Source organism: Lagopus muta, chromosome Z (assembly GCF_023343835.1).
Source record: "Lagopus muta isolate bLagMut1 chromosome Z, bLagMut1 primary, whole genome shotgun sequence".
Lineage (NCBI taxonomy): Eukaryota > Metazoa > Chordata > Aves > Galliformes > Phasianidae > Lagopus > Lagopus muta.
The window spans coordinates 27,211,574-27,235,150 of record NC_064472.1 but is presented as its reverse complement, the minus strand read 5'-3'; the positions used below and the strand labels follow the sequence as shown (position 1 = coordinate 27,235,150).

Here is a 23,577-nt window from a genome sequence, read left to right as displayed (position 1 = left end):
AACGTTCTTGCAGAACAAAAGCTACAAGACGAAGTCTACAGAAATCAAAAAGGACAGGAAGGACAGCAGTCATGCTAGTGTAACCGTGCTAGGTTCTTAGCAGTGAAAGAACAAGTAATTCCCTGTCTGTTTGCTGGAGATAATAAGGTATCATGATGTAATCCAATCAGGGTGAATGAACAAGATTGTGGGTTGTGAAATTCATTATTAATAAGGCGAAGTTACATGAAGTGTACTGAGTATGTTATTTCGTACCTCCTACCTTTTTTGAACTAGTTCTCATTATTTCCACCTGTCAGGTGGTGGAGAAATTTGAGACAGCTTTCTGGTTTTCTCCAAGAGTGTTCTTTTCATCTTTTATTTGTTAAGACAGTGTACAGATCCAAACTGTCTTTTTTCTTCTGTCTTCTTCACTGGAAATATTTGTACCTTAAAAACTCACATCTTTGTTTCTAAAGTTTTGTTTCAAACTTAATCTTCAAGTCTACTCCCATTATTCTTTTGCATTTATCACACAGCGTGGTGTATCAAATGCAGAGGAACAGTTTTCACTCTCAGCATCACAGTGGTCAGTACCTTCTTTGAGTTTGATTTTGAATATGTGCTCTCCTTACCCAAACTTGTCATCTGCTGCAGTTCATTAGTATGGTTCTTCACTTTCTCTGTACAGACTCCTCAAACATAAGTAAAGCTTAAGGAAGGAACTTGAACATTCCAGATTTTCTGATGAAGTCGCCTCCCTTTTGATGCCTAGAAAATAGCAATAACTAAGAAGCATAATGGCTAGTTAACCCAAATGCAGATTAATGTAAACATTGGTTCGGTATGTTTGTTTGTCTCCATCCAAGATGTCAGATGAGTTAAGAACACTTATATGAGATATGGAAAGAATACTGACAGAATTTTTTAGGTTGACATACTTTTCTAAGTGAAAGTTTATGTTGTTTTAGACCCACAGTGCTGGTGTTTTTTGAGAATTCGAGTAACTGTGCTTCAGGATGAACATCATCTCTACCATTTAGAAGACATGTCCCTTTAAAGCAAAACCAAAAAACAATAGGATGACAAAGTGAAGGTCTTCTCATGGTTTTATTAATTAGTAATTTTGAATTATGGCATACTGGCTAGCTATGAAATGTGTTAACACAGTTCTTAATCTGTGTTTTAACACCTCTACCCTATCATATCAAGAAATGTATGAAGAAATAGGAAATATTTTAACGCAGTTAATTTTCTTTGGAATGGACTGTGCATGGGATTTTTCTGCTCCTTCGAATCGTAGTGTTGTAAGACTTCTAGAAGGATGGGAAGTTGACTGGAGTGCCATGTAGCTTACAAAAGTCTTGCCTTTCTTCAGTTTCTGAAGGGGGAGAAGACTTGGACAAGTAAGTGTTTCTCCAGTATTATTTACAACTACGTGTAGACAGTTTTACAGCTGTCAAGTAGAAAATGCTACTTCTGATTGCTGAGTTTGTGAGAAGTCTGTCCCATAACAAGAAACTCCAGTAACTAGAAAATAATCTTGTTTATCACGAGAAGTACTTTGATGCACTTTTTCTGAAGTTATCAAGGTATATCATGGCATTTAGGAGGGAAGTAATTTACCTGTGCATCTTCTATTCAGGAGGCTGTGTACTTAGTTCAGAGATGGACATGTTAACCTGAGAAATTGAGGAAAAATGTTTAACCCTAGAATTACAAAAGAATGAGAGTTTAGAAAAGGCTAAGATGGTCTAAATGATCTTTAAGCAGGCTAATTTTGTAAACTGACATATCTCCAATCCAATAGCACTGGAGGCTCTGAAAACCTATAAAGCTCTAAATAACATCAGTTTTTATGTATTTTATATTGCTCAACATTGCTTTTTATTTCAAAATTAAATGCAATAAAAATGTATTTTAACACTTCTACTCTATTTCTACTACTGGACTACAGTTCTTAGAAATTACATCACAGAATAATGTGGACTGGATTGGACCTTGGGGACCATCTAGTCTATCCCCTGCTATAAGTAGGATTATATAGATCAGATTGGTCAAGACATGTCCAGTTCATTTTTCAGTACTTCCAAGAGTAGGGATGTCAGTTATATCACCAGCATTGTTTCACTACTTTTCTGGCTAATTTGTTCTGTCCTTGGATAACAGTAAAACTTTTCTGTACACTTCTCAAGTCCAAAGAAATCCATTTTGATTGATGCCTCCACCCTTCCTCCCCTTCAGATCAGATTTCTCTAGTATCTACAGAGATACCATACAAATTCTACTCTATTGTTAGCAAAAGCTTGAATGTAAGGAACAATCTTAGGTGGAAAGGACAGAGATGCTCTCCGTGGATCCTTTAGAAATATCAGATTATGGCATAAAAACATACAAAACAGATAGGTAAGAGGTATTAAACTCTTGATATCTGTTTGTTTATAATAGATTTATTGAAAATATGGTTTAAAAAAAAATCTCATGTAGATTCCATGCTTTTGGGTCCCATACCTTTTATACCTTTTCAGCTTGGTCAACTTGGTCAGCTGTTTTCATCAGAATATTTTAGTTTTTTTGAAGTAGTTAAACTGTGTTTCAGCTATGGCAGTTCAGAAAATCCATCAATGTGATGTGCTTCAAATAGCACCCTGTAACTGAATCATAGAATGGCTGTCCACCTTTGCTCTGCCCTTGTGAGGCCCCATCTGGAGTACTGCATCGTGGCCTGAGGCTCTCAGCACAAGAAAGATGTGGAGATTTTGGAGTGGGTCCGGAGAAGGCCACGAAAATGATCAAAGGGCTGGAGCACCTTTCCTATGAAGCTTGCAGAGCTTGGCTTGTTGTTGGCTTGTTCAGCCTGAAGAAGAGAAAGCTCAAAGGAGCCTTCCAAGAGAGCTATTGCAGCCCTCCTGTGTTTAAAGGGATCTTATAAGCAGGAGGGAAATGAACTTTTTACATGAGTAGATAGTGATAGAATGAGAGAGAACGGTTTTAAACTAAATGAGGAGAGATTTAGATTGGCTATCAAGGTGAAATTTTTCACTTCATGGAAGGTGAGGCATTGCAAAAGATTGCCCTGAGAAGCTGTTCAAGGCCAGGCTGGATGGGAACCTGGGCAGCCTGATCTTGTGGGTGGCAACCTTGCCCATGGCAGGAGCCTGGGACAAGATAATCACTGTTTTCTTCCAACCTAAGCTTCTTTATGTTGCTGTGTTTCCATAAGGTAATCAGTAACTCATTTGCTGTCCTGCTAGATATACATTGTCTCCCAAACTGGGGGAAATGAGCGAGATTTTATCCAATATATTCAACCTGGAATAGTTTGCATAGATTACATAGAATTTTCCTTGTAATAACCTTATAAATAGTACAATATAAAAAAACTGTGTTTTTAACTAAGATTCATAAATTTCAGAGCAGTACTCTATATCCTGGGAAGTCGGGGGGGGGGGAAAAAAAAAAAGAGTGATAGAAATGGAGATTAATCACTGGACATAAAGTCTCCAAAGTCTCCAAAAGCTGGAACAGTACTGTCATGATGTGTCCTACTTTTTTTTTCTTTAAATGCACTTATTTGACATAGCTGTCACAGACTTAGTCGGCTGTCATAGTTTTGTTGGCTGCTGCTAACTACTAAAACACCTATTTTTTAGTATATAAAATTTATATTTACTGTAGTGCAGTTTTTTCAACTAATATGGTAAAGATGAAATATGCATTTCAATTACTTTCAAGATATTTTATACAAAGGTGACATCACATAGTTATGTACATAATTAGATTCCAAGCACTTCAATTAAATATTGAATGGATTTGAATTATAATATGAAAAAAAACAAGATCAGTGCTGTCTGCTTGAAAATCTTTTGAGCTGTGTGTGAGCCTGTAACATCAGCTCTAATGTTTCCAACTACTTTGACTTCTCAAAAATTTAAACAAAGCATTAGCCATTTGGAGTATGTTCTTATGATGTATAGACTTTGAAGCAATCTTTGTGTAGTTCAGAACTAAGGTAAAGGTGCCCCTATTCCTTTTCTTTTCCCATTATACATAAAATTAATTATTAGAACTGGTGTTCTCTAATTTGACATAGAGTAGCAGTAGCATGATGGTTTGTTTTGCTTTCAGCTGTTTAATTTTGTACATATTCCTAAATTTAAAGGGAGTCTTCTAATATTTTTGTCTATTGAATGCTCTTAAAAATACTCATGAAGAGCTTTTACGGCTTTAATTGTTATTTAATCCCTCTAACCTCTCTTTACTATCCAGCGATTTACTATCCACATTCTGAGTTGGCAAGGAAAAGAAGAAAGTTAATAAAGTAATCAGGGCAATAATCCAGGGATGGGAGGTGTTTCATACTGAAGAAATGGCTAAGTGGAGCATTTGGAAATTATCATAGATTATTACTATTTTAATAACTTTTAATCCCAAAGTGTTAGGTGGCCTGTAGGGATAATCACAAAATAAGTAATCAATAATAATAATGGCAGTTTATTTAATAACAGTCACAGTGTATCACAGGTTATTTATGTACAGGCTGAAGCTTATCTGAATCTTTTCAGTGGTGTCCAGTGACAGGACAAGAGGCAAAGAGAAGAGTGGGAACTAACTGGAACACAGAATGCTCAGTGTGAACAGTAGGAAGCACTTCTGTGCTGTGTGGGTGACTGAGCATTGGACAGACTGTGGAGTCCCCTCTGTGAAAATGTTCAGAAGGCATCTGGGCGTGCTCCTAGTCAGTAGGTGCTCCTGCTTGACGCTTGGACCGGGAGGCCTCCAGAAGTCCCTTCCAGCTTTAATCCTTTCGTGAAAATAGCGCAGGAAGCATCACAAATGTATACCAAAAAAATGTGTAGCATGGACATAATGCATAGAGAAGAGAAACAATTGCCTGTAAATACTGCTTACTCTGTTAATCTAAGTGGCTGCCTCCAGTGACTATAATACTTTAACTTTTCATTTGATATTTTGGTCTATTGAGTGATGAAAGAAATGGTGTTCCCGAGAGGTCAGTATTGAGGTCACTCTACTTTAGTATCGTCATTGTTGATCTGGACAAGAGGATTTAATCCACCTTCAGTAAGTTTTGAGATGACACAAGGATGGGAGGAAGTGTTGATATGCTGGAAGGTAAGAAAGCTCTACAGAGAGGTCTGGGTAGGCTGAATCAGTAGGTTGAGATCAATTGTATGAAGTTCAGAAAAAGCAAGTGCCAGGTCCTGCACTTCAGTCACAACCCCATGCATCACTAAAGGCTTAGGGCAGAGGGGCTGGAGAGCTGTGTGGAGAAAAAGGATCTGGGGGTTTTAGTTGACACCAGTCTGAACATGAGCCTGCAGTATGTCCAGGGGGCCCAGAAAGCCAGCAGGATCCTTGCGTCAAAAATGGAGTATCCAACAGGATCAAGGAGGTGATTGTCCCTCTGAACTTGGCACTGGTAAGGGTGCAGCTCAAGTACTGTGTTCAGTTTTGAAGACTGAAGTACAAGAAAGACATTGAGGTCCTGGAGCATATCCAAAGAAGGGCAGTGAAGTTGGTAAAGGGTCTGGAGCACAAGTCTTACTAGGAACAGCTGAGAGAACTGGGATTGTTTAGTCTAGAGAAGAGGAGGCTCAGGAGAGACCTTACTGCCCTCTACAACTACCTGAAAGGAGGTGGTACTGAGAATGGGGGTTTGCCTCTTCTTCCACCTAACTAGCCATAGGAGAAGGGGTAATGGCCTCAAGTTGATCCAGGAGCAGTTCAGATTAGATATTAGGAAACATTACTTCTCAGAAAAAGTGGTGCACTGTAACAGGCAGCCCAGGGAACTGGTGGAGTCACTGTCCCTGGAGGTGCTCAAGAATCATGAAGATGTGGCTCTGATGGACATGGTTTATTGGGCACGGTGGTGATGGGTTAACAGTTGGTCTAGATGATTTTAGTGATCTTTTCCAACCTTAATGATTCTATTATTCTGTGAAAACAAACAACACTTCTATTTTTATATGTTGTTTTCCTCTCTTTTGTTAATGTTGGTTTTCACATGCACGCTTTAGACAAAAGAACTGCAATACAGTATCTCATTAGAAAAAATAACAGAACTGACCTTGGAAGCTAAATCTGAATTTACTTTCAGTACCATATTTGCAGTGCACAACTGAGATAATTTTTGTTGGTTTTTTTTTTTTTTTTCCAGGTGTTGCACTGCACTTATGCTCTTTCTCAGAAAGCATTAGCTGCTAGGCAAAGTGCCTTGAGTAGTGGTTACCGCTGCTTGAAGTATTAGGTTATGTTCACTCTCCAACATACATTTTGTTAAGCATTTTCGAAACTATGAAGAAGTAGTGATAGACTTTATAATTAATTTGACAGTATCGTTGGTGCATCAGAACAGGATCTTGGATCAAGCTAGGAATTCTATCTGACACTAAAGCAGTCATGCTGAATAGAGGTACTTAGCCTAGAATTACCAGTTTTTGTTTTCAACACTTTTTTCAGGAGCTATTACTCTTAACAAAAATATCCAATTGCAATTTTTTAACTAAAGCAGTGACTATGTCCTTTGAGAAATGCAAGAACTGAAAAAGAAGCACCATACAAAGAATTCTGTATACTTTGCAATACTGATGATGGCCCTGGAAATGCACACAGATGTCTAGCTTGTTCACTGTTTCTCATGCTCTGTGCCTTTGTGTACAACCACTTCAGAGAAGCAGCCTAGCCCAGAAGGGGTGTAGGTGGTTTATCTTGTAGGACTTTCTTGTTTACATGTAAATACTTCGGGTCGCACCACTTAAGCCCTTTTTTGTAGATTACATGTTGCCTTTCATTCATCTCACCCCAGGCCCTTTGTTCTGTCCACTATCCCCTTACAAAACCGCTGGTAACTGGACCCACAGCCCAGCTGCTCCTGGTTTAAATCCCTCATTATAAAATGAGCTTTCCTGATGGCAAAGATAGCTTTAGCCCCACTTAATGAAATGGATGCTATCTCTAGTAAGCAAACAATGATCCTTGGAGTCCAGTTGTCATAGAACCCAGTGTCCTGTTGTCAGCACCAGTTCTATAACCTACTGTTGACACATGGTATCAGCACCCTACTCCTCATACTTTTTCACATTGTTGGCAGGATCATGGAGAACATCACCTGGACTTTTCCACTTACAAAATCTCTGGTTGAAAAATTAGTGTCTGGTAATAGAATTAAAGTAATTGATGAGTTGCTAGATTTGTTTTCTGTAACTGTTGTACTTGCTAATATCAGTTCAGTAGAACATCTCTTCAAAAGTTTGTTCTGTTCTGTTGTTTGTGAAGGTAATCTTGTTGTTCGTGTGTATTGATTTGTAGGCTGGATGTGTAATATTGATGTATTGCCTACCAAGGGCAAATGCAATTTTGAGGTGTTTGCAGATAAAATTAGTAAGTTGATGAAAATGAAAGGATTATGACATTCATTCAGCTTGAGTGTCAATGTGCTTGTTCTCTGTGACTTTCTGGAAATATGGAATTTCATTATGACAATCTTTGATTAGTATTTCTCTTAGATGCTTAGTAATATGATTGTCCTAACATTTTTTTTCATTTTTATTATTGTGTTTTTGGAGTTGGCAACAGTAACCACTTCCATTGGTCCCTTCCAGCTGTGTATATCTGTTTCCTCTTGCTATCACTCTGCTATTGTAGCATTATGCTAATGTAAATTATATGTGAACACACAGTATCACTTTATATACTTTATTCTGTGCCATTCAGTTAATCACTGCTCATCCCATAGATCCTTAAAAAGATTAAAAGATTAATGAAATCCATGTTGTTAACTGAAGTATTAGCAACCCATCCTTATAGCAGCAGTGTTCATCTGCTTGCTTTGGTGTAATAATCTTAAGGCAAGCAAGTAATCTGTATTTAGTAAGAAACTGGTGTTAAAACATGGAAATATGTTAATATTCTACAAGTACTTATAATATTACCCTTTGTCACTGTGAATGGCGTGTATAAACTTCCTTCTTTACTGCTAATAACTACAGTTGGCTCCTTGCATTCATTCAGCATTTCTTGTTTGAAGACTGTTATTCATAAAATGTTTATTTACACAAATATTAAAAAGGAATGCTTACCTGAAACTCTAGGGTATTATTAATACTTGTTTCAATATATACTATTGGCCAAGAAAGAAGTGTTCTGGATTACCTGTTGAAAGTTGATGTTCTGAGAAGCTTTCCTTTACTGTGATGTGAAAACACACTGTATAGCCAGAAATTCTTCATAAGTGTACTGATGACTCATCATTATAAATTCTTAATATGTGAAGATTAGCTTTTTATTCTGACCCTTAGAAGCATATTGTTACTGCATGTTATTACAAGATCTTGTTCACTTTACCTTCTGGTTCATTTAATTTAGCCTTCAAGAGAAGAAAAAAGAAATTTCCTACACGCTTAAAAGTAAATAACACATTTCTATTTTCTGCCTTGATGAATTATTTTGTGTAGACAATAAAGCATATGTAGCTGATCAAAACTTTTGAAAACTCTAGCAGTTAAAAAAAAGTAAATAAGTTCAGCATAAAATAGTCCAGCAGCAAAATAAACAGTAATCATTAATATGACACATTTTAACAATCTTGTTTGATTAGTAATTGATAAGAGTTAGACTCCTTAACCATTTAGTCTAGATATTTCAAGTCTAAAAAACAGAATGAGGACCTATTGAGTCTGTGTATAAAGAAATTGCTAGGGAACTTAACAGACAACGTGAAATTTTAGAGAAGAGTTTTGCTTTAAAGAGCATTGCTTTTATTCTATCTGCTAGACTGAAGAACTACTAATCTCACATTCAGCAGCTGGGCTTGGGCAGTATATTTTTCCCACTTGGAGGGGTTAATTAACTTTCTTTCAAAATGTGCCCTTTGTAGCTTCCATACATGTGATACAGCAGGATCTAGCTAAACAAAGCAAGATCATTAACAGGTGGGTGTGCCCAACTCCTTAATTAGACAGAATGAAAAGAATCTTTATCAAACAAGCATCTGTTACTTGTGATACACCTGACTGCCATTAGGCTAAGATGGTATCTTTTCTGATGAAATATACAGTACTGTTGCTTATATGTAGCAGAAGTGAGAAATGCAGAGACATAATCTAGATAATCAAAATCTGTTCAAGGAACACTGATGCAATACAAAACAAATATGTTGGCTGACTCAGGAACATAATGTTCGAAAAACTAATAGTGAATAGGAAGACAGTAAAAGTTTACTTCCATACTTTCTGTGTGGTATCTGCAAGAGTAAGTCTGTGATGTATAATGTGCCACTGTGAAGAACTGCATTTAGGATAAAGACTTAGAGCGGAGAGATGAAAAAAATATGTTTCAATAAATGAATATGAAGTCGTTAGGTATATTTCTGCTTAAGAAAAACTGACAGCAAAGTTTATATTCCCCAGCCATGCAGTAGCCATCCTGGCCTACCTTCTGATAAATCAGTCTAGAGCTACCAATTAAGCTATGAGATTATTAGTCATAGAATCATAGAATTATTTGAGTTGGAAGGAAGCCTTAAAAGTCATGTCGTCTAAATCCCCCAAATGAACAGGGAGACCTGCAGCTAGATCAGGTTGCTCAGAGCCTTGTTGAGCCTGGTCTTGAACATCTCCAAGGACAGGGCTCCCACCATATCTCTGGGCAATCTGTTACGATTCCTCACCACCCTCACTTGTAGGTGACTTTTTCAGGAAAATTCTACTCAAACTAAATCTCCCCTTTTTAAGTTTGAAACCACTTCTCCTTGTCCTATCACAGCAGACTCTGTGAAAGTCTGTCCTCTTCTTTCCTGTAGCTCCTCTTCAGATACTGAAAGGCTGTTATCAGGTCTCCCTAGAGTCTTCTCCAGGCTGCCTAGCTCTCTCAGCCTGTCCTCATAGGGGAGGGGTTCCATCCCTTGAATCATTTTTGTGGCCCTCTTCTGGGTTTGTTCCAACAGGTCTTTGTCTCTCATGGACTGATGATTCCATACCTGGATGCAGGTCTCCAGGTGTGATCTCTAGTGCAGAGTAGAGGTGCAGGATCACCTCCCTTGCCCTGCTGGCCACACTTCTTTTAGTGTAGCTCAGGATACATTTGGCTTTCTGGTGTGTGAGGGCACACTACTGGCTACTGTCCAGCTTGCCATCCACCAGTGCCCCCAGGCCCTTTTTGGTGGGGCTGTGCTCAATCTTTTTGTCTCACTCCTAATTGCTTAAATTGATACAAATTAAAATTTATACAAATTAAATTGATACAAATCCTAATTGCTTAAGGATATGGGGAAGGGAAGATGGGCGATAGAAAGGAGATAAGAACAAGGAGTTTTTGCAGAGAGCAAGAGAGAGAGAAGATATTCACTATCGTGAGTCCAGCTTGGTTTGTAGTCATTTGTGGATCTCAGGAACTCATCCAGTCACCATGGGGGATGGGAGAGAGCCAAGAAGCTTTGCAGCAGGCAGGCCCTGGGGGATCTCTTCTGAACAGGTTTCTCCCCTCTTTGCCAGTTCTTCTCCAAAGTCCTTAGTTTAGTGATAGCCTTTTATCCCCCATTTCTCAGTTACTCAGTTACTCTCTGTTAGTGTGACAGACCTGGCCAAACAGATAAGCCAGCAGGGAGCGGTGCCTTCATTGCCATGTACAAGCATTATCGCCTTTTGCACTGGTCAGATCCTTCAAGCCGCAACCCCGAAAAAGACTGCCCCACTTCTGCTTATCTTTATAATCAGAAGTACTGTGGCACGGTGATACCCATCACTCACCCCCCTCTAGATAATCTGAAAGAGTCAGTTAGTTAGACTCTTATCACCAGAAGGGCCTTACAAAGTAAGCTTTGAGACAGAAAAGAGAAACAGTTTTGTCTTTCACACCTTTTCATCCCCCAGTAGAAGTGTACAGTGACTCTGAGGTAGAGCAGCACATCACACTGTATGGGCTTAATGCTTAAATGCATTGCTGACACCAAACTGGCAGCCAGATGTGAAGATTAAATGAACTCAGTCACCAGTGCGCTATGATCACCACCCCTGGCTCAACTTGAGGCCATTACCCCTTCTCCTATGGCTAGTTAGGTGGAAGAAGATGTCAACCCCCACCTCAGTACTACCTCCTTTCAGGTAGTTGTAGAGGGCAGTAAGGTCTCTCCTGAGCCTCCTCTTCTCTAGACTAAACAATCCCAGTTCTCTCAGCTGTTCCTAGTAAGACTTGTGCTCCAGACCCTTTACCAACTTCACTGCCCTTCTTTGGATATGCTCCAGGACCTCAATGTCTTTCTTGTACTTCAGGCTTCAAAACTGAACACAGTGCTTGAGGTGCACCCTTACCAGTGCCAAGTACAGATTGATGAGATGACAAAATTTGAAGTTTGTCAGGTCAGTGTAGCAATGCTGGCTGTACTGTTGTCCGAGGACAGGCCATGGGATTCCCAGAGGTATCTTTCAGTTCTCTGTTGGAGTTCTCTCCCACAAAGCTCTGGATTTACTCTCATGTGTCCCTTTAATGTCTTATGTATTATTATGTGGACACTGCCACTTATAGGACTGGGTTCAAAGTACCTTGATTCTTGACTACTCCAGCATCCTTCAGCATCCTTCAGTACCTAACAACAGACTGTCATCTAGCACTGACACTTGTGATCTCCCGTCTCATTGCTTCTCCACAGTAACTGATGACTGACTTACAATCTGGGTATCCTCTGTTCTTGTCACAAAGCTGTTACCTTTTTCTGCACTAATGTCAACTAGACACGCTCCCTGACAAGTGCTGCAAAGACAGGAATGTATGATATTCACTCTTAGATTGAAGAACTCCAATCTGATATTTCAAGCATCTTGAATTACAGTTGTAGTGATCAAGTACTGTGTCTGAGATGTAGCATGGTAACTAACGTAGATGTGGCAATATGGAACAGACTCTTACAGTCAAAATGATATCTAGCTATAGTCAGCACTCTTCCTCCCTTCCAGTGATTGACATGTTTGTACACTCTAACTGGGAAAACAGCATGTAATTACAAGTAAAGCTAAAGGATGGTAGGAAATAATGCATTTTAGTTCTTTTTGATTGTTCACTTTTTCTTCCTAATGGAGAGGCAAAATAGTACTTTTTTTCTAAATAATTTCAATAAAAAAAAAAAAAAATTTGCTAATAGTCACTTTGCTTTCTATGTAATAAGAATATTTCTTTACAAAAATCTTTGGCTTTAGGATTTGGAAGATCATCTGCAAGGGGATTAAATGCAACCTGAAACTCATGGTTTCCTGTAACAGCCAGTTTCATTGCTTTTCTTCTAAAAATTTCAAACTCACCCAGTTTTTTATCTTGTTCGCAGTGGCTTGATGCTGAGCAAGAACTGAGAAAAACTTGAATTGTTCAATTTAGAAAATGGTTACATTGTATAAGTAAAAGTTCAGCAAAATGTTAGAGCTAAAATGCTCATTCAATTGGGAAAGTTGTTACGACAATTTTTTTTGTTTTGTTAACCCCCAAAAACACTCAGTATCCCATTGTGCTGTGCTGTGACTCTCTTCAAAAGATATGAAGATCAGTGCCATATATGTTATTTCCATAGATAATTGTAAGCATATTTATATAAAATATAAATTCCCTTTTTGCCTTTATTTGCAAAAATAGTTTTCTAACTCTCTAACTCAGTTTATTTACAATGTGGAGAAATTTAGTTTTGTGCACCTACAAGTCACTTTAAAAAATGATTGCATGGGAAAACAGATTTTTTTTCCTGGTCTGTACTACTGGAAGTTGACTGTTCTTGTTAATATTGTTCAGTTAAAATAGACTGATATGTGAATTGTGATGTTGTTCTTCAAATTAAATAATTCTATTTTGGATTTTATGTTGCATTTTCTATAAACGTGCACAAAAAAGGAATGGAATTTGCTCTTTCACAGTAAATGCATTTATCCTGAGGACACCCATTTTTAATCAGAATTTTAAGCCCTTATTTAATTAGGACTTTTAACATTTCAGTAGTCATCTGTGAAGTCTGGTTTCTTTCTGCATTTAAATTTTGCCAGGTGTGCTGTAAAGAAGTATAGAGGTCAGGCATCATAATAACTTTGAGAGCTTATTGAGTTACTTAAGACAAGTTTGATTGTTAGTTTTCAGTCAGAATATTTCAAAAGCAGTACAATCTCTGATGGCATGGGTCACAAAGTTTAAGCCAGTGTTGTTCTCAGATGGCAAGGTCCTATCTCAGCTTGTCCCTTACCCATGCCAAATTTATATGTCTATTTCCTGCTCAAATTAATTTGCATGCACAGTCAGGATGAGGGACTGCAGAAACCTGGCTTTAAATCAGGTTAAACTACTTTGGAACACAGCCTTGAAAGGAAGGTCTGTTATTGCAGCTGGTTCAGTAGTCAAGCAAGGAGAATATTGAAGTTTCTAATGAGCTTTTTAGGTTTAGTTGTGCAATAACAAGTTCTTCCTCCTATGAATTAGTATGCCCGCGAGTCATTACATTTTCAGTAATGGCTTTGTTTCAGAAAGTGTTGTAGGTCTTCTTTTTCTTTCTTTTTTTTTTTTTTTTTGGTGGGGATTCTTTGTTTGGAGGAGATTAAATGATACTTTCTTCCCAGCTACCCATCTGTACTTACACAGTTAAGCTAAAAAAAATCACATATTGGTATTCTGAATATTTGCAGACTTTTCATAGGAACTTATTTTAGTGTGGATTATAATACTACTCATCTTTAGTGATACTGGTCCTCAATTTGACAGAATATGCTGGTACCAATATAGATGAATAGGGATTAAGACAAGTCAGATTTTTGGATAGCATTTAGGTTAGAGACTACTATTGTGTTCACTGTAATCCTTCACAGAAGTACACAGGCTTCTGTTTTGAAAGTATTAGGCAATGAAGTAACTGCCTCATCTGGTTCTTATTTATACTGATTAATAACCCACTGCAGTTATTATTATTTTTTTAATCTACTTCCTAATTTTCATTTAATGTTGATTTGCCTTCCAGTCCATTGTATTGCTACTTCTGCCACGCAAAATTGAGAAATCCTGTAGTTCCCTGTATATTCCCTGTAGAGCAAAAGTCTTCCTCAGTTGTCTTTTTGATAATGTTTTCTTTTTAGGGCATTTTCTTTGTCTCTCTTAACTTTTTTATGTTGAATCCAGATTCCAGTTGTTCCTTTTCAAATGTCAGTGTCAAAATTCTTGCTGCTCTTCTACTACTTACCTACTTCTGTATGGTTTTGTTGGCAATGAGTTCCTCCTTCTCATAGTTACAACTACACAGGTTGATGTAATGCTTTCTACTGAAGGTTATTTGAGTTCTTTTTTGCTGTGACTCTTTACGTGCTTTTTAGAGTCTTTCCAGATTATATCCCTTCATTCTGTAGTCTGTTGATTTAGCTTTGAATTTTATATAGACTTTTTAATAAAATTTAGGAAGACAGAAAAGGAAAAGATTTGAATGTTGACCGGTTATCTACAAGCGTGGGGAAGACAATGCTTACTGCTGAGTTGTCCCCAAAGTGACAAAATTCAGATACCTAAGTGAGATGTTTCTATGTATGTAAATAAAAGAATGTAAGATAATACTAAGATAAAAAAACTAGCATTTGCAGTATGCTAGTACGAGAAAAGCCTTTTAGCGAACACCAACGTTGATACTAGCTGATTTTATGCTCCAAATAGGGTAACAAAACCCCCAAGTTGCTGTGCTATAATAAGTGCCAAAATAATAAAATAAATAGATGCACTAATCTTACAATTTTGCTTTTAATTTTACTCAGAGATCACGATGCAGACGTCAGAAGCTGGGTCGGATACAGGTTCAACTGTGACTTTACAGACATCTGTGGCTGGCCAGGCAGCAGTGCCCACGCAGGTAGTACAGCAAGTACCAGTTCAGCAACAGGTAGGTGGCTGTGAGCTTTGGGAAGATTGAAAAAAAATCAGGAGGGGTAGTTGTTCACAGTGTAGTGTAGAACATGATATTGTAGGCTGCTAAATGAACTGTTTTGCTCCGCTTTAATGATTTTATTTTGCTGAAATTAAAATAGCTACCTAGGAAGGCAAGCTGTTTTCTGAGTCTGTTCTTTTTGCTAATGCATCCAAAAAGCACTAGTAATACTCCATGTGATTCTGGCAGTAGATTATTGTATACTTCATGGAGTAACTCACAGAAATTAAATTTATATTACTGAATATTTACACTTATGTCTTTACATAATATATTTATGATACTGCTTCTTGTATGATTTCTTCTTTAATTCTCAGTTCCAAGCAAGTGCAATATAAATGTAAAAAATGCATCTCTAGGCTTGATTCACTGCAGATCTTTACACACTGTCATACCTCACACCTTGTATCATAAAAAACTGTTTTCTTCTATCCAACCTAAGTCTCCCCTTTTTCAGTTTGAAACCATTTCTCTTTGTCTTATCACAACAGACCTTGCGAAAGAATCTGTCCTCCTCTTTCTTGTTGCTCCCCATAGATACTGAAGGGCTATTACCAAGTCTACCTGGAGCCTTCTCCAGGCTGAACAGCCCCAGCTCTCTCAGCCCTGTCCTCTTAGGGGAGGGGTTCCATCCCTTGAATCATTTTTGTGGCCCTCTTCTGGGTGTGTTCCAGCAGGTCTTTGTCGCTCATGGACTGGTGATTCCACACCTGGATGCAGATCTCCAGGTGTGATCTCACCAGCACAGAATAGAGATAAAGGATCACCTCCCTTGCCCTGCTGGCCATGCTTCTTTTAGTGTAGCTCAAGACAGGTTTGGATTTCTGGGGTGTGAGGGCACATTGCTGGCTGGTGTCCAGCTTGCCGTTCACCAGTGCCCCCAGGCCCTTTTTGGTGGGGCTGTGGTCCATCCTTACATCCCCCAGCTTGTACTGATAGTGGGAGTTGCTGCAACCCAGGTGCAAGACCCTGCACATTGTTGAACCTCATGAGCTTCACCGGGGCCCACTGCTAAAGCCTATCTAGGTCTGGATGGCATCCCATCTGTCAGACATGTCAACCACACCACACAGTTTGGTATCATCTGCAAACTTGCTGAAGGTACAGTCAATCCCGCTGTCGATGTCATTGATGAATTTAATAAAGGGAATTGGTACTGACTCCTGAGGACACCGCTCTTCAAATAACGCTATATATATCTGTGCTGTTTTAGCAAATATAAAATTTTGGCTCAGAATAAGAGGCAACTGCATAAGGATGGAATAAGAGCATTTCCCCTCTACAGCTGTATTTAAGCCTCATGTCTTTTGAGCAAAAGAGTACCTCCTGATATTTTCAGCTAAAACAAATCCCTAATTTTCACATAGCTAGTACAAATATGGATCTCATAAAACTCTACTATGGAACTCCAGAACAGAAAAAAATCAAAGATGAAAAAAAAGATGAAAAAAAAAAAAAAGATGAAAGAAAAAATAATAATAATCCAAAGGCAGTTAAATTAATTTAACTTTCCTGGAAACTTTTTTTCCCAAAATGAAGTAAAATAGGAAATAAAAATGGAATTTAAGTTATTGTATAACAACAATTTTCAGCTCCATAGAACTTCCATACACAAATTTATTCTAAAGGTGACTTACTTGTCGTTCCTTGTCAGGAAAAGTATTTTAAAACCTTAAAAAGGTAGAGAAAGTCATAGGTATATACTCTGCAAAACAGTGTGGTCACTAAAGCTTCCTTTGGCATCAGAGTCAATCAGCTTGAGCAGTACTGAGTTTCAGAGAAACTGAAGCATCCAAGAGTATTACATTCTTATAACAAGAATATAATAGCTTGTACAGAATGGGAATATGACCTGCATTTGCTGACAGGAAGTATGCAGGTTATGGGGAGGAAATAAATTCCTTTTATTAATAAAACACAGTAGTGTTGTGTTGGTTTTTTTCATAGGGAGTAAGCCACTTTCAGTGCTTTATGAGCAGGGAGTGAAGTGCTTTTTGGGAGAGGTTGAATGGAAACATTTTAATAATGGCATAATTTCACGTTTCCCCAGCTTTTCTACTGGGACAGAAAATGGAACAAATCCATTACATAACAGGTGACAAATTACTGGCTCTATGAACAAAGCCTGCTTAAAGATATTTTCTCCATACATGGGTTAGGAAGATCAGTTCAGTGCCCTGATCACTCTTCCATTAATTACAGGCTATTGTAGAACTAGAGATACTTTTAGAGTTAGGCTTTGAAACCACTGTGATCTGTGGCACGTATGTTTCGCAGTGAAGCACATAAACATTTTGCCTTAGTATTTAGAAATATTCTTACAGCCTTCTTTTTGAAATGGAGAATTTGTATTTCATGTTTATATATATGCCAATTATGTAATTATATAATTATATAATGATTTATGTGACATCAGAAAGCTGTAACTGCAAATAGATAATTTAAGTATCATACAGTGTGTCAACATTTCTATCATGCTGGTAAAGTTGGTTTCAAAACACTGTTAATTTTCTGAATTCGTATTTTAATACTGAACTAAGAAAAACTTCCTGTGAAAATTTAGATTTTCCTTTCACAGTCTGAGTCAATACTGTAATAGGCTATGAAATTTATGATTATTTTAAAACTCTTTAGATTATTGTGGAGTTAAGATATTAAAATGAAGATATTCTTAATGAGCTTTGGGAGATGATCCATCAAATGTTTGAGACTCAAATACATCTGATTATTGCAATTCTCAGGAGCAACTGGGTCATGAAGAAGATGCTACCTAGCAAAACATCTGAGAAAATCAGCAGTCATTTAGTTTACACTAAATCTATTGCATAAACATGCACACTGTCTCTTGCTTTATTCAGTTCCTACTGCAAGGTTTGCTCGTCTATGAAGTCTTTCAGTGATTTTACTTTCTTTAGATTCTGGACTGCACCTGAGCTAAAATACAGCTTATCTCAACAACAGCTCATGTAAAATATGGATTTCTTAATCTCTGCTATAGCAGAAGACAAAAAATTAAGACTGGACAGGAAATATGCATAACCTGAAGCTGCTTTACATAGCATATGAGTCCAAGGAATTGTCCAATGATATGTTTTAACAAGGCAGACATGCTATCTTAGCAGTATAGATGAAAATAATAATATCTTATTACTTCTTTTTGTTTATCTCATTAACATTAGAAACAGCTTACCTTGGAATGTGTTGTAGCTGCTGATATTCTGGAAGAAGAGTTACTCAGAATGAGGTTTTTGATTCATTGGCATACCTTTAAGTCAAAACATTAATCGAAAAAGCCTTTTACCACTGTAATTTAACTCCAATTAAACAGATGCGAAAATGTTTTGATCTAAACCTTTATTTCTGAATTTAGTGCAGCACACCATAGCTGTGTGTTTTTGCACGTTAAGCTGTATATTAAAATTTGTATTGTTCAGATTTAAATGGAATAAGGAAAAGCATATGTGTGGACAAAGGATACTTTTTAGTAAATATAATTCCTTGTTGCAAAGCATAATTATGCTTCATTTTATCCTTTTATGTTTTTTAGTTAGTTCTGTCTTTAGCAGTGAAGTATGCGTGTTGCATGAACGTACATTTTCAATGTTAAGATTTTTCTTACTAGATTTAAAATAGAAGTATTTTGTAAAAACAATATTCTTCTGCATTATTACTATGTCACCAGCTTTAGTAATTTTGAGAACAGTGACGTCCCATATTGTTTAGAAGCCAGGAAATTCACTGAGGCTTTGTTCCTTCCTTTTATCACAGTATCTTTATTTTATGATGCTCTTGTTTTCAGGTGCAGCAAGTGCAAACTGTACAGCAAGTACAGCATGTCTACCCAACCCAGGTTCAGTATGTGGAAGGAAGCGACACAGTCTACACTAATGGAGCTATGTAAGTTGGCAAATGATTAGCATTTGAATGTTTACTAAAATGTAAAGTTAAATATATATTGTCAGTGAGATTCTTTCAACACCTGTATTTTAAGCTGGAAAGAAAAATGATTGAGTCAAAATTATCATTATTTGAAAGCTAAATTCAGTTCATTAAGATATAAGTGTTGTGTTTTAGTCGGTCTTAAATGAAATTACCTATCCAGCATGGTGCTGTTTGAAGAAGCACCTTTTAGGTCTATGAGTAAGTTTTGCTATTAACTTTATTATAGCATTACCATCTTTGTAAAAAAAAAAGATCTCTTCCCATAGGCTTTCTGTCTTCTTGGGTGCAGTTCTAGTGGTAAATACATAAAATCCTGCAATGGCTGGATTTTTATTAGCAGAAGTAGTAATGTAATTTAATTCCTTTATTTAATAAAACAATAAGAATATTTTTTTCCAGAGGAATAGGAGAGGCAGAGGAAGGAGGGTAACACTATTTTGTTTTGCTGATTCTTAAGCCTTTTTTCTGGCTATTACTGTATGTTTCCTTTTCAACTAAACATGCTTTTCCACCATCAAGTTATTTTCACCAACATGCAAGTTCAGATACATAGAATGAATAATCTGTGGGACCATTGGAGGTCATCTAGTTTCATCCCTGGCTTGAAGCAGGACAACATGAGACAGCAGTGTGTGCTTGAAGCCCAGAAGGTTAATTTTATCCTGGGTTGCACTGAAAGAGGGGAGGCCAGCAGGATGAGGGAGATCATTGTCTCCCTCTTCTCTGCCCCATCTGGAGTACTGCACTCAGCCCTGGGGCCTCCAACACAGAAATGATGTGGAGCTGTTTTAATGGTCCAGATGAGGCCCATGAGGATGATCAGAGGGCTGGAGCTCCTCTCCTCGGAAGGAAAGTTGAAGGAAATGGGCTTGTTTAGCATAAAGGAGGCTCAGGGAAGATCTCATTGCTGCCTTCTAGTTCTTAAGAGATGATAATCAGAATCTGACTTTTTACACATTGCGACAGTGATAGAATAAGGAGGAATGGTTTTAAAGAGGAAAGATAAAGATCAGTTGTTAAGAAGAAATTTTTCACCCAGTGAATGGTGAGAGATTGGAACAGGTTACCCAAAGAAGCTATAGATGTCCAGGTGTTTAAGGCCAGATTGGATGGGACCTGGGCAGCCTGATCTGGTGGGTGGCAAACCTGCTCATGTCAAGGGAGTTAGAACTGGATGATCTTTAAGGTCTCGTCCCACTTAAGCCATTCAAACACATATCTAAGAAAAATACAAGATGAGTGGGTGGCTGGGAAAAATAAGTCTTACAAACTATGAATGGATAAACAGCGCTAACATACTGTTTGCATACAGGAGGCTATACATTTATATTGATGCTTCTGATACAGCTGCTAACCATTTCTTCTCTAAACTGTGCTTCAAAAATAGGTAGAAATAGGAACTTGATTCTATAACGTAGCTTATACTTCTTTAATGAGTGAATTATTTTTAAGTGATGATTGTCATGTTTCTGAAAGTGTTACCATTTGTTTTCCATGAATTAAAGATAAATATTTTCCAATACTAGCAAGCTTTCATTAAGTTAATATTTAATGTGGAAAAAGTTTTCTGAAAAAAGAATTGATGCCAATATTTCCTCTTTCCTAGATGACAAAGGGTAATTTGAAAACTAATTATGAATATTATATGGTGGACCCTTTTATGTTATGCTGAATGTCATTGCCTCAGTAAGCATCTTCCCCTGAAATTAATAAACCCTCAGAGGATGAAGTAATTATGGTCCTTCATAAGAATTTTTATAAAGAATGAATCCTCTACATTGTTGTTCCTGTTTAAACAGAAGAGTTTGAACTTCTAGAATATCCAGTTCTGGATTTGAAGTAGTCCATGGTCTCCAGCTTGTCCCAGATATAGCACATAGGGGTTGTCAGCATTTGTTGTTCTGTGTGTAGTCTGTAGCTTTCCATTTGCAATTAGTACATGCAAGCTTCTCTTGTCATTTAGCACTTGTAAGTTCTCACGTGAGCTGATAGCAAGCGCACTTCTCGCAATGTGAGTTGGGTACTACGTGACTGCTTACAGTCCTTAATAAAAAGAGAACCAAATATTACTTGTTACTGTTAGAATAAATCTACAGTAATCCATGTTTTTTTTTTGTGTTTCTGTATGTGAAAATATTTGTTAGTTTCTGTAGAACCAGTTAATGGGATATAGCACTTAGCTAGTGATCACTTAACAAGTGAGCCTAATCCAGATTGTCTTTTCCTCATATAAAAGGAGAATTTACCAGTGATAAAATTTATTTTTCAAAATTTTTAGGAACATTAACCTTTCTGGAGATTTATTTTTCCATTGAGAATGTAACTGATCTTTGTTTTTACTCAGAATTCGTAAAGGCTGTCTTGTGAAATTAATTTTCCTTTATAATTCCATACTTCAGATTAAGAATGGCAAATGTTACTTCTGTAAATGGAAGTTACTGAACTTATGCACAAAATGTTATGAAGGAACAGGGTTCTGGGTTACCACTGGCTAACTTCCTTAAGAGAATAGAGAATTGGTTTTCTATTTGCCGTTTTTATGATTACCTAAGTTACATGGTTTAAAAAATATGTACTTTTTTCTTGTTTTGCCACTGAATTTGTTTGTTTAGAGCTACATCAATGTGGGATTGACATTTTAAAACTTCTGAAAGTGAACCAAAATCTCACAACATCCCTAAACAAAGCTGACACAGCTGTGTTGAGTTCTGCTGTGACAGAAAACACAGAGGCCAACCTCTCATGCTAAAAATATTTAGGCAAGTGTTTAGACTGCAGTACATCTTTTTCTATCCATCCTACTGAAATGTGTGAACAATAAGCTTTTTGGATTCTGACAAATTCATATAACTATGTTAAAGCCAATTTGTCAACATACTCCTACTCTGAAATGTCTGTTGCACTTTAAGCAAACAGTTAGGTTTGTAGATGATGTGATTGACAGGAGTGATCACTACTTTGTCTTTTGGGTTGTTTTTCTATGATTATATATTTGATTTATTTTATGACTATGCCAAATCAAAATCTGAATTGCAACTCAAATCAGACAAAGGATATATTGCATAATCTACTCTCATGATCTCATGATGAAACTCATGATGTGCAACTCATAGTTAAGGTGAAAACATTAAGTGTACAGTTTTACTGGAATAAAAGTTCCAGTATGTCTGATGAGTTTCCCTTTGTTACAAAATAAAGTACATATATAAACTAGCATGAACCCATATACAGTAGCAACAAAGGATGCACTTTAAATATTTAGGAAGAATGCCTGAATCAGTTACCTGATTCTTTATTCTAATGGAAGGATGTTTGTTGGGTTTCACTTAACGTTATTTGGTTTTGCTGTATTTGTGGGGATAATGATGTTGCAAGGGTTGTATTGTGAAGCTTATCACATACTTGAGAATATTTGATGTTATCTACAGTTGTTTATGGTTAATAACACATTTGCTTGTCATGCACATCACTTTACCTTGAAGCTAAAATGAATTGTTGCTGCATTAATATGTGCAGGTTTGTCTGAGTAGATACGGATAAAAAATACTGTGGTTGCGCCTGTATTAAGAAGCCAAGCAAGGCCCCTGATCTAGACAAGAACTTTTTCTTACTTAAACTGTAGTGTTTAATAATGTACGTAATGTGATTAGTTTCAAAATTGATATTTTTTCTACTAATTCTTGTGTAACAAAGAGAGTTTAGTTGTTGAGTTTGCCTAAGAATTGATGCTGTTGAATCCAAACTGTAGCCTTTATTCCTCACATTATTCACTAATTTATGGTACTACGATTTGTATAGCTAATGTGGACCAAACACACCTTTGATGCAAAACCAACAATTTACTGTTTCTCTAGTTGAAGTCTTTTATCTGTCTGATAGAAGGGTTATTATGAGTACAATTCAAATTGTTATGTTCCTGGAATCTTTCCAGTACTTGCTAGCATCTTTTCTTTTTTCTCTGATGTTATGCTTACCATTCGACTAACCCTATGTGTACTCACGTCAATGGCTTCCATGTAAGGAAAAATTATAGCAAGTTATCACTGTCACAGTTCTATGCCTAGAGAGGTATGATCAATGGTGGAGTTTTTCTACTTACACTAGATACTCTCGCAGCAATTCTGTATGTGTTTTCTACAGGAAAGACAGTCATTCTTCTGTGGTTTCCATTTCTGGTTTGCATCTTAATTTACCAGATATTATGTGTTTTACATTTGCTGAATACAGTCATCTCATACACATAGTGCTCTTTGCTATATTTTGATTCTACGGTCATGGATTGTTTATTCTACACAGAACAGCTATTTTATGTTACTGCCTATTATTTGGAGAAATGCATCAGTGCTGGTATAACAATAGTTTCTATACCGCATGTGTACTAAGCTAAAATAAAACTGAAATAGGTTACATAGTATTTCCCAGATGATAAATGTTACAGCTAAGTTAGAACAAAGGTCTAGGCCAGCATAGATATGTCCAGACAGAAGATGTCTGACAAGCCAAAGTCTTGAGGTCTAGTAGATTTAGTACAAACCCTGTTCTTAACATTGGCAACACCATATTTCTTGGATTCTAGGACAGTTGTACTTCACCACCAGAATTTTTAGATGACTGCAAACTAACAGCCCTTATCTTTCTAAATTACTGATGATGAGAATACCACTTGCAAGAATTCTCCAATGTTTTCACTTACTTCATTCTCTGGTTTA

At 37.1% G+C, this 23,577-nt stretch overlaps 1 protein-coding gene across 6 annotated transcripts in view; it reads left to right on the top strand.

Annotated features, from left to right (window-relative positions):
* The window catches only part of RFX3 (regulatory factor X3), a 115,797-nt gene that overhangs the window by 47,513 nt on the left and 44,707 nt on the right, over positions 1-23,577 (top strand). For 5 of the 6 annotated variants that reach the window (XM_048931516.1, XM_048931514.1, XM_048931517.1 and 2 more), the window contains 2 exons: positions 14,757-14,881; positions 18,726-18,823. In XM_048931516.1, the coding sequence (XP_048787473.1) occupies positions 14,765-14,881; positions 18,726-18,823 (215 nt within the window). In that variant the 5' untranslated portion in view covers positions 14,757-14,764. Of the gene's footprint in view, positions 1-14,756; positions 14,882-18,725; positions 18,824-23,577 lie in introns of those variants that run through there. The other variant, XM_048931518.1, reaches the window with a different exon arrangement.